The sequence below is a fragment of the Diceros bicornis genome, chromosome 29, assembly GCF_020826845.1.
Source record: "Diceros bicornis minor isolate mBicDic1 chromosome 29, mDicBic1.mat.cur, whole genome shotgun sequence".
NCBI lineage: Eukaryota > Metazoa > Chordata > Mammalia > Perissodactyla > Rhinocerotidae > Diceros > Diceros bicornis.
This window is the reverse complement of record NC_080768.1, coordinates 41,372,669-41,390,471: the sequence shown is the minus strand read 5'-3', so window position 1 is coordinate 41,390,471 and position 17,803 is coordinate 41,372,669. Positions and strand designations below refer to the sequence as shown.

The following is a 17,803-nucleotide window of genomic DNA, read 5'->3' as shown; positions in this document are numbered from 1 at the left end:
AATATTCTAATAAAATAAAAGCGTTTTTCCCTATCAAGATGTGAAAACTATTAGAATTGCTCTGAAACCCCAGGGAGGCCCTTGCTGCAGGAATAGGTGAGAGAGCTAATCCCTGCTTGTGAGTCCTGCTTGGTGACAAGGACGCAGACAGGATTAAAGCTCCTCTTCCTGTCACTGCCCATGTGGGGTTCACAGTGAACAGCAGACTGTCTGTCTATTCTCACCTGCCTATCAGATTTGTTTTCAAGGGGAGCTACTAAGCTTTATCAGAGAATTGCTTCCTCTGATCTTATCTTTTATACACAACAATAACATTCCATTTATTCATTCAACAAATATGATGTACAGGGCACTCAGTCCATGTTCTACAAGCTGAGGACAGAGCAGTGAACAAAATATACAAAATGCTCAATAACTGTCATACTCCTATTCAGGGAATGCAGTGGCCTGCTAAGGGAATTTTGCTTATAGAGCAGAGTACTTAGTGCTATGCAGAGATCTCCAGAGGCACACACAGCACGACAAACTGTGGCAGCTGAAATGATAGCAAAGTGGACCCCACAAGATACACTACTTCAATTTTAAGTTAGTGAAAAATGATGATTCACTTTTAAAAAAGCATTACTTTTACAAAAACCTTTTTAGATAACACCTATAAAATGAGGTACCCTTCTACCTTCCTGGCAGACACAGGTTAATGCAGCCTGACAGACAATCCCACATGCTTGACATATTAGCATATGAGTCTGACTTTAATGATCCAAGGGTCCTGGAATGCAATCTTCGGGCTCCTTGAGATGACACCTGATGAAAGCAAGACTTATCCCCAGCAAGCCTGGTCTAAGTTCACGTCAGGAAATGGAAATGCTGGCTCTTGCTGGGTTACATTTTCAGAAAAGGGCACCACAGCAGATTCAGAACAGAGAGTGCTTCCAGCAGTGGCAACCTTGCCATGGTCTGGCAGGCCCCCCTCCTCCTGGGGACCGGCTCTGAGCCTTCAGAGCAAAGGGTTCAAAGCAAGGTGCTGAGTACTGGAAGCAGGGGACTGAGGTGTTGGGAAATTTAATTAGCACATGTGAAACTAAAAGTGCCCTATAGCTGAAAGCCCCTCTAGAAGTGTGAAGAATTAGGATCGCTTTTTGAGAACTCCCATTTCCCAAAAATGAACAGCCTGGGGAAAGAAGAACTGCTTAGGTTTTTTTTGTTTGTTTGTTTGTTTTAAATATTTTTTCAAGTCTTTTGCTGGTAAGGCTTCCACAGTTTTTGCTAATAAAGTTTTACCTTTATTAAAAGAATGATTTATCTTCATCTGCCCAGAGCAAGGGCTATCTTGACTATGAAGCAAGCTAGAACATGGATCTGCACTGGAGAAGATGCCACATTTTATAACATAAACTGTATAACTCAGGAAGAGACTTCTTTAAGCTTCCATGAAATCCTGTCCACTTCAACAAGCAAGCACAGAGCACAGGCAGGAGTGCACTTGAGGTCCCTGCACTGCAAGGCTGCACAGTCCTGGGCCGGGAGATGTTATGGAGCCACTGTAGATACAAAGACACACTGGAATAACTTGACCACACGGCCAACTGCAGTATGGACTGGAGCAGACTCCACACAACGAGCAGGTTTAGAGCAGGCTTTTCACAGGAGAGATTTGGGCTGCATCTTGAAAGATGAACAGGACTTTCGGAAATGAAATTTAGGGGAAGAGCATTTGGAGCAGAGAAAGCAGATGAACAAAGGCACAGAAGACTGTTGGGAGAGAGTGGGCAGAAATGTGACTGACACACATGGAGGCTGTTGTGGAAAGACAGCCCAGAACCCAAATTCTCTCAGATTAAGGATGGGGACTTGACTCAGAAGGTAAATTCTGGGGGAGTGGTAGGGGAATGAAGGGCAGCTGCTGAATAGAGGAATGCAGTCACCTGGGGTGAGCCTCAGAAAACTGACGGTCGGGCAAGTAGGATGAACTGAAGAGAGACAGTTAGGAGGCAGCCACCAGGTTCAGGGAAGACATGAAAAACTCAGGACATGAGCAGAGGCAGTATGAAAGCAATGCCCGGGGTAAGGAAGAGACAGGCATTAGGCCTGCAGAGGCAGAGCACTGGGATTTGGCTCCTGATTCAAGCTTGAGGGACTGCATGGACCAGAAGGAGGGTGCTCAGATGATTTTAAGGTTCAGGCCTGAGGAAGAAACAGGATGGTAAGATGGGAATGAAGGAGATGATGATGGGACGTAAAACAGACTAGAGCTACAATGAAAGAGATTAGCTAACGATGGATTCAGCATACCCAACAGAAAAAAATAGGTGAAAAATTACAAAATAATTGATTCTTCATTTTGGACTACATGCTGTCTACTTAAAAAAAAAGACACTTTAAATGTCTTAAAGTGGCAGCTGAAGAGGGAGAGTAAGAGGATCCTGTGTAACTCTGACACTGTCTAATTTGGGAGAAAATTTAGCCAAAGGTAACATTTACTATATATACTGCTTTCAACTTTAAAATTTTCTGCCTTTCCAGAGTTTATGGATCCTCCCCATTCGTTTTAATAACCATACTTGCTATAGTATATGGATGCGCCACAACTTAATTTCAGTCTCCTTCTGAAGGGCATTAAGTCATAGGGGAGAAATGCATCGGTGTTGCCCAGCAGCAAGAATGAGCAGGAAAACGCTGATGCTTCACGTCACCCTGTAGCTCACTTCCTCCACTCTACTTTTTTTGACTCAAACTCTGCTGGAAGAGACGCAGAAAGCAGCTGCCCCCCAGCACGTCCATCTACTGTTGGTTTTCTTCTGGCAGCAGGCACACGCTATTCCAATAAGCCAGGCAATTCGCTTTTAAGCACATAAACTGACAGTTATTCTTTGACGCTTGTGTGAAGCTTAAATAGAATCATGAACATGAGGGGCCACCATGACCTAGACCATGCCTGGAGCTCCCAAGTTAGAGCCAGGGTCAAGGCACACTTCCCATGGTTAGGCTAACTGTAAAAAAAATTTTGCCTCATGGAAAACATCACAGAGTAACTCAGGGTATAGCCATTTATTACATTTAGGTTCAACATACCTCAAACTCCAGATAGTGATCTTTCAGTTTGTATTCATCTATGTCCTTGGCTTTGACCTTCTTGTCCGGGGGATATGAGCGATGCTCGGCCAGCTCGGTGGTAATCTGCTTCAGCTTGCTTTCATGAGATTTCAGCTGTTCCTCCTGCAGGAAATTATTAGGCCATTTAGCACTGGGAAAATAAATCAATAAAAAGTTGTCGAGTACTTTAAAAAATCCCCTGTGATGAATGACTTTAATTCATCAAAACAGTCTAATGTGCCCTGCTGCCATATCTTACCCACTTTCTCAGGCCCATGTTCACATGAACCTTTGCAAATGGCAACCAAGGCCAGCCTCTCTCATCAGCTCCCTTGTCACAAAACCGAATGCTTTCAGAGCCCTTTATCAGGTATAACTGTCAGGGAGTTGAGACCAGGCCTCCTAAGAGATACTCCAACAGGCAAGGCACCAGCTGAACAAGCACCTGTTCTGAGGGCCACACAATTCGGCGTCTCCACTTCACGTCCACTCCGTAGTGGTACTAATCTCCTCCGTCTGCCACAAGGAGCCTATCTGCATATTTTTCCCTGTTTTGAGACAAGCAATGCCACCAAGAAATAATTCTCTGAAAGCTATTGGATGACATTCTAAAAACTGCAGCAACTATGCTTTTTCCCTCCAAAGTAGAGGTTCTGACTTCCTCCAACTTTATTGACCCAAAGTAGTTATTCAATTAAAATGTACCCACAGGGCCGGCCCCGTGGCTTAGTGGTTAAGTGTGCGCTCTCTGATGCTGGCAGCCCCGGTTCAGATCCCGGGTGCGCACCGACACACCGCTTCTCCGGCCATGCTGAGGCCGTGTCCCACATACAGCAACTAGCAGGCTGTGCAACTATGACATACAACTATCTACTGGGGCTTTGGGGGGAAAGTAAATAAATAAATCTTTAAAAAAAAAAAAATGTACCCATAGAGCGATTATTGCCTGAACAGTGTTATTACAGGCACTGTGCACCAATGCAACATGGCTGATCCTATGTCAAAGAATTTCCATTCTAGGGGCACCATTTATATCACCTTAGCAAAAAGCTACCTAACGAGAAACACTATCAAACCCTTTGGCAGCATTTTAAAAATAAAAGAGACTGGAATTCTCTTGCATCCCTAGAATTGTACGCCTACTTCACTTACTATTCCACTCTCACACATAAACTATCCAAATTCTTGTTGAGTGTAAATTTCACACGTACAATAAGAAATAAATGGATGAAAGCATATGAAGAGGAACCCATCAAACTAGGTGATAAACACATTTTGTATAACACCAACATAATTTCAAAATGTAAAAATTTTATCATAGACTGAGGAGAGTAATTAAAAAGACTGCCAGAAAGTAAATAATTATGGACACTAAATTAAGATTATATAACATTACTTTAAATTAAAAAAAAGGATATTCAGAAATTATGAGTCACATATAATATCTTAGGGATTTGTTATAATGCACATCTTAAAAGCCAAACAAGAGACAAAAAATCCAAGTCTTAAAGCCATCAAAATAGAAAAGAACAATGAAAAGTTTTTACAAAGCAGAGTACATGAATGGAAAAACAAACAAGAGAGGTGGCAGGAACAAGTGGAGGGAATGAAAGATGACAAGATTCGTTTTTAAATACCAACTAACTAAAACAAAACAAAACAAAAAACCTAAAGAAGTTCCAGACAAGCATAGGGTAAAAAAAAAAACAAAACACCTGTTTTGAGATTTCAGATGGGGATCTACATCTCCAAGCCTGTCATTTGTATACTGATAATACTGAAAGGAAATGACAAATGCTTCAGGTAGCTTTCGTTTACAACTTCTCATTCATCTTTCTATTCGTCTTTCTATTGTTTCTCCAAGGAGACTACAGACTATGCCATGGACTAAACGTGTGTGTCCCTCCAAAATTCCTACGTAGAGCCTAATGTAGCATATTTGTAGATGGAGCTTCTAAGGAAGGAAGTAAAGTTAAATGAGGTCATAAGGGCAGGGCTCTGATCCGACAGGATTAGTGTCCTTACAAGAAGAGACACCAGAGAGCACACTCTCTCTCTGCCTGCAAATGCTGAAGAAAGGCCATGTGAGGACACAGGAAAAAGGGGTCTGTCTGGAACCTAATGGGAGAGCCCTTACCAGACCCCAACCCTGCAGGCACCTTGATCTGAGACTTCCAGTCTCCAGAATTGTGAGAAAAAATTTCTGTCGTTTAAGCCACCCAGTCTGTGGTATTTTGTTATGGCAGCTGGAGCTGAAAAGAAGATATTAATAGCTTTTTCTTGCAAAGTGATTTTCCTTTGTGTATTTACTGCAACATATAAATTATTTAACAGAATTTTTGACAAAAGATATATGGTGACTAGAACACTTTGAAAATTAAAAACATGATGTATTTTTTCTCTTTGTTTAATAAAATGTTTCAGATAGACGAAAAAGTCATATTGAATAATATATTAAAATCACTCATGTATCTAACACCCAGTTTAAGAAACAAAATATTATAAAAAGCTGAAACTTCCTGCCTTTATCTACTCATCTCATTCCTTTTCTATGACACTCTTATACAAATATATGTATCCATAGAAATTGAGAGTACGTTCTATGGGTTTTTACACATTACAGGGTTCCTTTTGTAACTTGTTTTTTCACTCATGTTTTTTTTTTTTTTTATGATTTTATTTATTTATGTTTTTTCCCCCAAAGCCCCAGTGGATAGTTGTATGTCATAGCTGCACATCCCTCTACTTGCTGTATGTGGGACGCGGCCTCAGCATGGCCGGAGAAGCGGTGCGTCGGTGCGCGCCCAGGATCCAAACCCGGGCCGCCAGCAGCGCAGCGCGCACACTTAACCGCTGAGCCACGGGGCCGGCCCTCACTCAACATGTTTTTAAGATTTATTCACATATACGCTTTAGTTCGTTCCTTTTAACCATTGTATAATATTCCGTTATAGGACATACTAAAATTTCACTGAAGAATATTTAAGTTGTTTTCAGGTTTCTTTGGGCTATTATGAATGATGCTACATTGAATATTCTTATACATGTTGCCTAGTCAACATGAGCAAGAATTTTCCTATAACATAATTACCAAGAGGTGGAATTTCTGGGTTTACAATATGCACATCTTTAACAGGACACTAAACTGTTTTCCAACGTGTTTCTACCAGTTTACATTTCCACAGGAGGCCTGAAAGTTCCCATTGTTCTACATCCTTGCCAAAATTGCATATCATACTTGCAAATTTTTGCTGATTTCATGGGAATGAAACAATAAGCCATTGTGATTTGAGTTTACATTTTCCTGATGACAAGTGAGGATGAACATTTTTTCAAGTGTTTACTGGGGTTCCTCTTCTGTGAACTGGCTGCTGAAATACTGGACCCAGATTTGTCAAGTATAGTGATTTATAGCGTATTTTAAGAAAACAAATTCTTTTCTTTTTTGGTTGATAAAATGATTAGAATCCAGAAACTAACTTTTTTTCAAATAATATTTTCGATAATTTGGTAAAATAATTTATAGAATTCTCTGTGGTTTTGGACTTTGGCTCTGCGTAAATATTCTTTTAGATGTTTGCTTCTTTCAAAAGCTTTAGATTTAGGCTTCTTAATTTTGAATATTCAGATGTCTCTATTTTGTTGAATAAAGCTCAATTTCTACTTATTTTAATGAAGAATTTATGCCAGAAAAACAATATGCAAAGCATATTATATTTGTCACTTTCCTACTAATACAAGGAGTTTGCCAGGGTTCATTCACTGTTATTAAGCTATAGTTTATAAACCTATTTCTATAGCAGCATAAAGGGTCAGTCATTTAGACCATATTTTTATGAAGAAACTAGTCAAACAAATGTTGAAATTCAATGTGCAGTGGTTTACTGCCTTCATGAAGCAAGAATCAAGGAAGTAATCTCAAAATAAAAGCATTTTTAAATCACATTTCTTAAATCTGTCCATTTTGACCAGTGAAATAAAAATACCAGTGGCTCTTATGGGCATAGATAGGTAAACCAGGCAAATTATTCCCCTGCTAGAATCTCATGGTAAAGGAGATATGCAGACTTCCTGACAAAAACTAATGGTAAAAATGGAAAAGGAGAAAGGCAGCAGCATGGAGACATGTCGCATTCTCAGACTTAGGACGATTACACTTGTAACAGACGTGAAGAAGAAAGACGAGTAGGAGCCCTGCTGCTTCCCTCCCTTGTCTGCTCTTACACTTCATATATACTGTGCTTACGAGACAACACTCACAAAGGGATTTCAGAGAAATACATGTGAGAAAGTTTAAAGACAGGGAACAGAGATAGGAAATGGCATATATCTCACTAAAGCTGTTTTAAGTTAGGAAGTGATAACTTAAGCAGCAGTATTATAATAATAGATGCAAGAAAAATTATTGGGTTATATGGCAACAGATTGGTAAAATCTTTGATCATATATACAATGAAATTTTATCTAAAAGGCAAGTTTCAGATGATGTCACTTAAGATTTAATTTTGCCCTACTTATATAGTACTTTGACTTTGGGGAAAATTTCATACTTGAAAGCTGACCTCAGCTTTCAAAGCTCTTGGTCAACTCCCTCAGTCCTAACATGCCTCTCCTCCCCCAGGGCTCTCAGACGTGTGGGTTGTACTCAGGTCCTTTCTCCAGCGTTACTCCCCATCTCATAATTTCTTCCTCTTCCACGTCACTATAGCACTTAAATGTCTATACCATGTGCTTATTATAAAATAGACTCTGACTCTGGTGTGAATTTCATCTCCTTTACTGATTACAAGCTCTTTGGAGGCAGAGAAGGGTCACTTTTTCCCTTCTCTCAAATCCTCCAGTGCTGAGCAGAGAAGACAGTATGTGGCCTAGCTTTTGATGTATAGATACTACCTGCCTAGCGTTAACACATACCTTAAAGCTCTCATTAGCTGAGGGCCAAGACCACTGTCTTAGCTATTTTTATAATGCCCACATACCTAATATAGTCAGTAAACAGTAGCTGTGAATAAATGATTAAAAAAAAAAAGGGAAGGCTCAGACTGTTCCCTTTGTGCTGTTTTAAAGTAGATGGATGATTTAAAAGGTAAAGACATTTCTAGGAATCTACTAGGCAATTTACAAATCAAATTGCTAAATACTGCAACCTTATCAGACCCAAGCTGTATGGAAGTTAGAATAAAGAACATCTACCTTTGAGTCAGTTTGGCGGGGGCAGGGGCTATTACTGAAAGCACCATCAGAAAGATTTTCTTTCATCATTTCACGTTTAAAACCGTTTTAAAGACTTTAAACAGTGTTTTAGTGAGCTTCAGCATAATGACTATAACATGATTTAGTTAATTGTTCTATTGAGTACTTAACATATGTTCACTACAGGCCTGTAAGAAATGAATGTGCAAAGTGTAGCCACCATCCAAGGCCCTGCCAAGGAGTGTGGACTGCATCTTGTTGGCAAGGGAGCCAGTTAAGGCTAACTGACAACACGAATCATACTTTAGCCAGAACTCGGAGGGATGGTTTGAGAGAAGCAAGATGAGGGAAGACACATCTGGAGTGGTTACATGAATAGTCTACCAGAGTTTTCCAAAGTGGGGTGTGTGCACCCCAGGCAAGAGGATCTGTTGGGAAGAACTTTTAAAATCAGCATTGAGATATAATTCACATACCACACAATTCATCCATCTAAAATGTACAGTTCAGTGTCTTTTAGTATATTCATGAGGTTGTGCAACCATCACCACAATTAAATTTTATGACATATTAGGTCCCCTAAAAGAGACCCTTTTGGAGTGGAATCACACATGTTTCTTTTGTGACTGGCTTCTTTCACTTAGCATACTGTTTTCAAAGTTCATCCATATTGTAGCATGTATCAGTACTTCACTCTTTTTTATGGCTGAATAATATTCCATTGTATGGATATACTACACTTTATTCATCTATTCATCAGCTGATGACCATTCCATCTTTGGCTATTATGAATAATGCTGCTATGAACATTTGTGTAAACGTTTCTGTGTGGGTGTATGTTTTCATTCTCTTGTTATCTCAGTAGGAGTGGAATTGCTGCGCCACGTGTTAACTCTATGTTTAATCATTTGATGAACCACCAAACTGTTTCCCAAAGCAGCTGCATCATTTTACATGCCCACCAGCAATGTCTGAGAGTTCTAATTTCTCCACATCCTCACCAACACATTATTTTCCTTAAGAAAATTTTTTAAAAAATTATAGCCATCCCAATGAGTGTAAAGTGGTATTTTGTGGTTTTGATTTGTATTTCCCTAATTCCTAACGATGTTCAGCATTTTTTCATGTTGTATTAATAATAAGACATGTAGTATATTTTATTAAAAAATATACACATATTGCAGAATATCTGCTCAAATATTTAGTATTGATAAGGTAAATGATCAAAAAAAGTTAGGAGACCAGTGATCTAAGTAAAAGATGACAAAAGTCTGAATTAAAGGATGTACTGGGTAAGATGTAAAGGATATTTAAGAAGTAGAAGTGACAGGATTTGTGACTGAACATATGAAACTGAGTGGGTGGGAAGGGTGCGGTTCTGGTCCGTGAGGGACACAACTACAAGAATACTTCCTCCTCTGAAATCCAACTGCTCCTACCGTTTGCCTGTTGGAGGAGGTCATCGAGGACCCGAGAACTGGACCCGGGCAGTCAGAGGCTCCTCACCTCCTCCTGTCCCTGGAATGGGCATTCTGCTTGCCTTCCTGGCACCAGAAGCTGCCCCAAGGACACAGCCTTGAGTGAGCAATGTCTTGTTGAGACCATCTGGATAGTACAGGTGACTGAACCTTGTTAAGGCCTCTATATAAACTTTTAAGACTCTGCACGTGTAGAGACCTACTCATTTGTGGCCTCCCAAGATAAGCCTCATAAGGAAGTTCCCTTGCTGATTAAACCTGCCCCCTGCCAATCTGGAATGGCCTGCCTCTTTCTTCCATCTCTCCTTGCTCTCCGTGTACAGGGGTCAGTTTACAAACCAACACTGCCCCACTCATCTGGTCCTTAGTACTACTGCCCTGTGGTCAAACCACAGGATAAAATGAGGGCTGAGAAGCAAGCACAGGTCTTTCCTTTGTTTCAGATCAGTGTTCATCACAAGGCCTGGTCCTCAATAGTTAGCATTTAGTGATCATCCATTGATTCAAACTTTTACAAGAGAATTCAAAGAAGAATTCAAAGAAGAAAACGGGACTAGATATCAGGAAATGGTAACTTCATGAGGTACAGGTCTCCAGAGATGTAGTGAAGGGGGCTAGGGATTACAGTGCAGGGTCTCCAAGTATGATCTGCACTGCCTGCAGGCTGCACACCTGGCGTGTCTTGGAAACACACATATTCTGGGACCTATGGCCCAGACCTGATCAACCTGTGGGGGGCACTGGGAAATGTGCATTTCAAACAAGCCCAAAATAATTCTTGTGCACACTAAAGTTTGAAAATGACCCCTTTGATGAATGGGAAAGGAGATCCCAAATAGATCCTGAAGAGGGCCAACCATGAAGTCTTAAGTTTACAGTGCTACGCCAGAAGGAGAAACAAAACTAAATGTTCAAACCAGTCTTTCCACCCCCAACAGAAGAAGAAAAACGTGTTGTGGAAACACTACCATGAAAAACAACTAAAGAAGGTGACTCCTCCTACACAGCAGAGTGGTGCACAAAGAACCAAGCTGCACTGACAATCATCAACTTTAATAATGAAGGCTAATATGCTTTGGATAGAAGACAAGAACAAACTAAAGAAAAGCTTGCAAATGACAGGATGATGAACAGTGTGTCTTTAAAAGCACCAACAATGTTTTAATTGAATGTTTAGTTTTTTCCTAACACTGTTTAACTTTTTTTCCAGCAGGGCACTCACATTATTATAGATGTATTTTGAAAATTGCAATTATCCAAGTGGTTCTGGCATTTATGGGAGTCATAGCCAGACTGTGGGGGTATGGAGAAAGGAAAGATGGAGGGCTAAAGCAGTGGTTCTCAACAGCAGGGGTGGATTCTGACTCCACAGGACATTTGGCAACGTCTGGAGTCATCTTTGGTTGTCACAACTCGGGGATGATACTGGCATCTAGGGGACAGAGGCTGGGGATATTGCTAAACGTTCACAGGATAGCCCCTTACAACAAAGAATACCCAGGCCAAAATGTCAGTAGTGCTGAGGTTGGGAATGCCTGGGCTAAGGGCGAGGACTCATGGGCCTACCCAGACACACATTCCAGGGTCCACTGAAGGTACACTATGACTCCAGCAAAGACATCCCCCAAGAATCTCTATCTGGAGTGGGGGGCACCCCAAACCCCTCCACCAGGGCTATGTGCCAACTAATGCTTCTCTCTCCCTTTCTAACTGTTCTTTATCACGATTGTTTTCACGTATTTGTTCTAAACTCTAAGGTAAAACACCTTTTTCATTTTTAGTAAACAAACATGATGACCTAGGCAAAAAACACAGAGCTAACGATAGAAAGAACCTGAAAAACATTCTAGAATGAGCTCCTCATTTTCCAGATGGAACACCGAGGCCCACAAAGGCTTGGCGATTTATGTGTGGGGGAGGAAATCATCTTATTCTTTTACAAAGAAATGAAATTCCCAAAACGGCTTGGTCCTCTTGTCTTATGTGACACAGGAGGATGTTTCTTTTTGGTTATTGCTTTCTAATTTAAAATCTTGAATCCATCATTTTGATCACATTACATATGCATTTTTTTTGTATCTCTGTGGATTTTTTTATGTTACAAATGAGGGAAAATATCAAAAAATTTATGCATTCTATTTTTAGTCCCACTGTAAAACATTTGTTTAAAATAAGAGATTTTGCCTTGATAAAGGTGCTTGCTTGCTTGGTCTCATGGTAAAAATACACAAACAGATGAACACATTCATTTTCACGTACAAGTGACTTACTGATGTATAGCCTATACATAAATTGGACAGTAGTACATTTTTCAAAGTAGAAAGTAAATAGAAATATAGATTCTATAGTGCAGAAAGAACAAGGAGAAACTCTAATGGTGCTCTATGGTTATTAATGCTCCTCGTTAACTTCAACTCACCTTCCCCCCGGATCTTTTCTCGGAGTGACTGTGAGAAAGGCGTCTATTGAAAAATAACAAATGGAAAAATCCTTAGGGAAGTGAATAGAACAAAACTCAACTTTTGAAGGTATTTTTTGCTTCTAGTTGTTCAACTGTTTTTTCTCCTCTTAGCTTACGCAATGTGGTTTACCTTTTATACTAAGTACCCAAAATTAAAGTGGGGAAATGTATTTGCTTCAAGAATTCATATTTTAGTTGGGTAGATGGAGAAGTCTGCCAACACACTTTCTGGTCATCAATAAGAGGTAAAGCTTTCCTTTTTTCTTAGAACATCTATTATCCTTGAAAATTAAATGCCATTCTGCCTTATAAAGTGAGCTGGCTTGGTCCTTTCTATTTTTTTTAATTTTTGAGGAAGATTGGCCCTGTGCTAACATCTGTTGCCAATCTTCCTCTGTTTCATTTTTTCTCCCTGAAGCCCCAGTATATAGTTGTAGATCATAGTTGTAGAGTTGTAGCTCTTCTATGTGGGATGCCTGCCGCCTCAGCATGGCTTGATGAGTGATGAATAGGTCCGTACCCAGGATCCAAACCAGTGAACCTCGGGCCACCAAAGTGGAAGATGTGAACTTAGCCGCTGTGCCACCGGGTTGGCCCCGGTCCTTTCTATTCTTAACAGTTTTTTCAGTAGTCTATGCACTACATTAGGAAGAAGGACCTCGCCATTTACTTCCAAAAAAACTGGCCATGAAAACCCTATGAATAGCAGTGGAGCATTGTCTGATATAATGCTGGAAGGTGTGAGGATGGTGGAAAAGACTGGGCAGGGTTCCGCTCTGCTGTCCACAGGGTCACTAGGAGTCGGAATCCACTCAATGGCACTAACAACGACATGAACTACATGGTGCTAGTGATGCTTGCATGGTGAACATCCAATTCGTGTTAATAACAATCATGAACTTACAAAAACAAAAGAATCTTTCCTAAAACCTTTCCTAAAACCATGTCTCCTCTCTTCTTACTTCCAGTCTGTTTTTATCAACCTATGGCAAGACCTGTGCACATTCCCTTCCCCCACTTTCTTACTTCCTTCCATTCCCTCCTCCAAGGAGACCAACAGGGCTCCCCTCCCATCACCCCTGAAACTGCTCTCACCAAAGGACCCATGACCTCCCTGACACTTCACAGGAGGTATTTTTTGTCCTAATTCCCCTGACTTTTCTCCCCTTTTCTTGGCACCACGTTGTCCCTGTTTTTTTCCTTAACTAACTTACAAAAAAAATTGTTTCTCCAGTGTCTGTTTTGGTCTGCTTCTGAGCACTGGGCACTGCAACATTCAGAGGTAGAAAGAGGAAAAGGACCAGGAAAGGGCCCTGGGAAGAAGCAACAGGAGAGAAGCCAGGGGACAATGAGGTCCCAAAAGCCAGGACAGACACCATAGTCCCCAGATGCCCAAGCCTGGATGGCAGCCCTTCTTCCTCCACTTCAACGAGCCCCTAGGACCATCCATTCTACACCCTCAAGATCTCTCTAATACTTCCACTTCTATCTGTCTCTTCTACAACTAACTTATTTTTCCTCTGCGTTATTGAAAGTGCTTTTAAAATTAGCCTTTCTGCTTATAGTAGTTTCCTCTGCTAATACTTTCTTCCTGTTGGAACAAGAATAACTTTTAAAGCACAAATTTGATCAAATGACTTCCCTGCTTAAACTATTATCCTAAGGATGCTAGGGAACCAGTGAAGCATCCGAAATCCTGTGCATGACAACAAGAGCTTTCATCACTTGGCCTCTGCTCACCTCCATAGAGGAACATTTGTGTTCAAGTCACATTTGATGACTCATGTGTGGTTCCTGCATCCCAGTGCTTCCTCCTCTGGACCTTTCTGGTCCTCTGCTGGAACATTCTCTCTTCTTACACCACACCTAACCGCTGCTCATCCTTTAAGATTCATATTAGATACCACACTTCCTTCTTCACCTCCAAGGCCAGACTAGATGCCCCTTCCTTGTACCCTCACAGCACTCTGGACTGATCCTTCCTGTGCCTCTAATCAAACTATGTTACAACTACTGGCTTGCCTGTATTTCCAGTCCAGGCCCAGAGAGTGCCTGGGTTTCATTTCCTTTCTATCTCCAGAGACTAAAATAGTCTCTAAAAATAGACTAAAAAATTTAATATTTATTAAATAAATGTATCATTGATAATCAGATGTGTGGGGGAGCCAGTTAATATCAAGACCTGGTTGATCAGACCCAGAGGAAACTACTTCTACTATTGCACCAATAAAAACTTCATGAAGACATCAAAGTAGCTTCCAAAATCCTTAACCAGTCAATGGCAACGGGGGCACTGCAGACAGGTTTAAAATCGGGAAACCTAGCTTGTATGTCATGTCCTTAGAATAGTCTTCAGTAGGAGGGACACGATGAAATGTGATCTTTAGCAAGATCATTCTGACAGCAGGAACACTTGTGGAACAGAGTTCTGGTGCACTCTGTCTTCACTACTAGGAAAACCCACACGGTCCACTTAGCTCCTGAGCAGGGAACACTCTGCCCCACTGTACTGTGAATGGTGGATCTCTGGGACTATTTCTATACACCTAGCATCAAATATAGCCTGGGATATGGGAAAAGCTCAATAAAACGAAAAAGATGAATGAATGAATAAAAAAGCTTGTTTCCAAACCAGGATGTCTAACATTAGCCAGTCATTTAAGAAACATGAGTTGTTAGTAAAAACAAAAACAAAAAACCAGGTCAGTATGACTGAGTAGTAAACTAATATAAATTTTAGAAACTAATTCAAATTATGTGTCCTACCAACCTTGACTCAACTGTGTCCACTTCCTATATGAAGTGTAAAATGCACTACACTGCATTTTGCCCCATTTATACAACATGCCCTTTGAGGGCAGGGTCTCATCCCTGCCCCCAAAATATGGAGTATTATTCAAATAAAAATAGTAATAAGATTATTTTACAAAGTGCTTTATTCCAAGGTCAAAGCACCAACCAAACGACTCACCTGGGACAATTTTGTTGTAGTGGCCGGCAGCAGTGGGCGGCTGAACTTCTTCTGAGACCCAATGGCTGCTGGAAATGGTGGTGCAGAAAACACAGCTGCAACACAATTAATTTTGTTTATCCACCCTTGCATTTCCTCTGGACTCCTGTGAGAAACAGATATATTTACATCAGGTATGTCTATATCTAAGTGCATCACCTCGCCCATTTCTCATCGCTGATTTAAAATGGCACATAATATCATTTCTTCTTCTTGGAACAATTAATCCCTGGCGAAACTTCACTGGAGATTAACATTTTCAACAGCAATCACCATGACAATGAAAGACCCTGGAACCTATGAGCATCATAGCGTAAGGCTGTGATTATCCCTCAAGGATGCAGAAGGAAAAAAAGCACAATCACTGACAATAAACATTTATTAACCCCCTACTTTCTGTTTGATACTAGGCTATGTCAAAAATTAATTAAAAAGTAACTCATCTATTCCAATCACATAATTTGATTTTAAAATCCAACTGAGGAATAAGTGATAGAGGGAATGTAGAAGGGTACACCCACTTTGGAAAGCAGTTTTAACAGTTTCTTAAAAATTTAACTATACATTTATCATACAACCCAGCAATTCTACTCCTAGGTATACTCCAAGAGAAATAAAAATATATAGGCACAAAAAGATTTGCATGTGAACGTTCATAGCAGCATTATTTCTAAGAGTCAAAAAGGGGAAACAATCCAAATGTTCACCAACTAGTGAATGAATAAACAAAATGTGGTCTACATCCACACAGCTGAAACCTACTCAGCAACAGAGGACTGAAGTGCTGACACATGCTACAACACTGATGAACCCCCAAAACTTCACGCTAAGTGAAAGAAGCCAGACACAAAAGACCACATATTGTATGACTCTATTTCCATGAAAAGTCCAGAAAAGGCAACACTACTGGGACACAAAGGAGATTAGTGGTGTCTGGGGTTGGGGGTGAAAATGGGGAGTGACTGCAAAATAGGAGAGTGTTCCAAAACTAGATTGTGCCAATGGTTGCACAATTCTGTAAATTTGCTAAAAATCATTGAATTGTACATTTACAACAGGTGAAATTAAATGGTATGTCAAGTATACCTCAATGGGATGTTGTAAAATCCACCTGAGAGGAAGTGGAAATATCTGATGTCATCATCATACTTGTAACTTATATGTCATATATTTGCACAGCCCAGCACTGACAACACTTAATAAATATTTGTGAATTCATAAATGAATGGTAGAAATAGTTGTAAACCAGGGTAGCTTATCCACCACATATATAACAAATAAACAAAAGATGGACGGAACGTCAGCCAATCCACAGTCGTCTTCTTCACTGACCACTCAGAGGAAAACCACCCTCACCTGAAACCACACTAGATACCGCTCCCTGCTGCACCCCGTGCGCCCCTCTAACCTGATCTCTCCAGCTCTGTTATTGCAATTTACTGATTTCTGCATCAGTTCTATCTGAAGTAATTGGATCTCCTTAGTTACCACATCCGGTATTTTAGATTTAAAAAAAATAATGTTGGCGAATAGAATAATGTGAAGGACTTTTATGGCGATTGCTATAACTATGCATCTGGCAATGGTTCCCTTTGAGGTGTTAACACTGTCTCACTCCCACACTGAAAGAGTCATGTGTAACTTGGAGTTCCTTACAACTTCCTCCTCACTTGATGTCAGCTGTCTTATACCTTCGCAAGTTCAACATCCACACATCACCAGAGTACCTGCTCTTGTTCTCATTTCTTTTTTTTTTGATCTTACATTGCTCTGATCAACAAGCACGCAGATACCTGTGTTCACCACCCTGATGCCAAATTTGAGTCCCAGTGCCAAATGCAGTGCGTTGGTAGTGTTATGTTGAGAGTGATTCTGAGGTCAAGTTCAGGTTGTGAAAGGCATGCCATGAATAATTAACACTGTCTGCCATGGACACTGATGCTATCTATGTGTGCTCCTATTAAAATTCCTGCTCTAGAGGCTCAGTTCTGAAAATCCAGTTTTTCACTTCACAAATCCGCAATTGTCCATGTGTAATGTTCTACTTCTAATCCAAGGGCCATAGTGGGCCCCTTATTAAACTGGCAATCTACCCATTTCCTTGCGCACAATATGGTTTTATCTTCTCCTTCTAGTTTAATCACAGACCATTAGAGCTCAGGAGGAGAGAGGAGAATAAAATGGAAATCTACACTTACTGAACAGTTTCTACGTGCCAGGCACTGTGTGGGGAACTCTGTATACTTGATCTCCTTTAATCCTCACAAGAACCCTAGGAGATGAACATTATTATCCACACTAGTGACAAGCTGAGGTTCAAAGAGGTTAAATTACGTGCCACGACAGAGCTAGGAGATGGTGTCTTGAATCCAGGTCTATTTTACTCATCATGTGACAGAACTTGTATACTAAACCCTCATATTTTATTCACGAAGAGATTAAGTTCTAGGCTAAAAGGCACAGGGCTACTTCGTAGCAAACAAAAACTTGAACCCAGGGCTTCTATTTCTTATTCTGGTTTTCCCAGGTAGTTGTCTTTCTAATGCAACCAGTTAATGACTTTGACTC

General features: G+C 40.5%; 1 protein-coding gene across 6 annotated transcripts in view; it reads right to left on the bottom strand.

Moving 5' to 3' along the window:
* Positions 1-17,803, bottom strand: part of PSD3 (pleckstrin and Sec7 domain containing 3) — a 535,293-nt gene that overhangs the window by 18,803 nt on the left and 498,687 nt on the right. For all 6 annotated transcript variants that reach the window (XM_058525349.1, XM_058525350.1, XM_058525352.1 and 3 more), the window contains 2 exons: positions 15,197-15,341; positions 3,073-3,216 (listed from right to left, as the gene is read on the bottom strand). In XM_058525349.1, the coding sequence (XP_058381332.1) occupies positions 3,073-3,216; positions 15,197-15,341 (289 nt within the window). The remainder of the gene's footprint in view (positions 1-3,072; positions 3,217-15,196; positions 15,342-17,803) is intronic.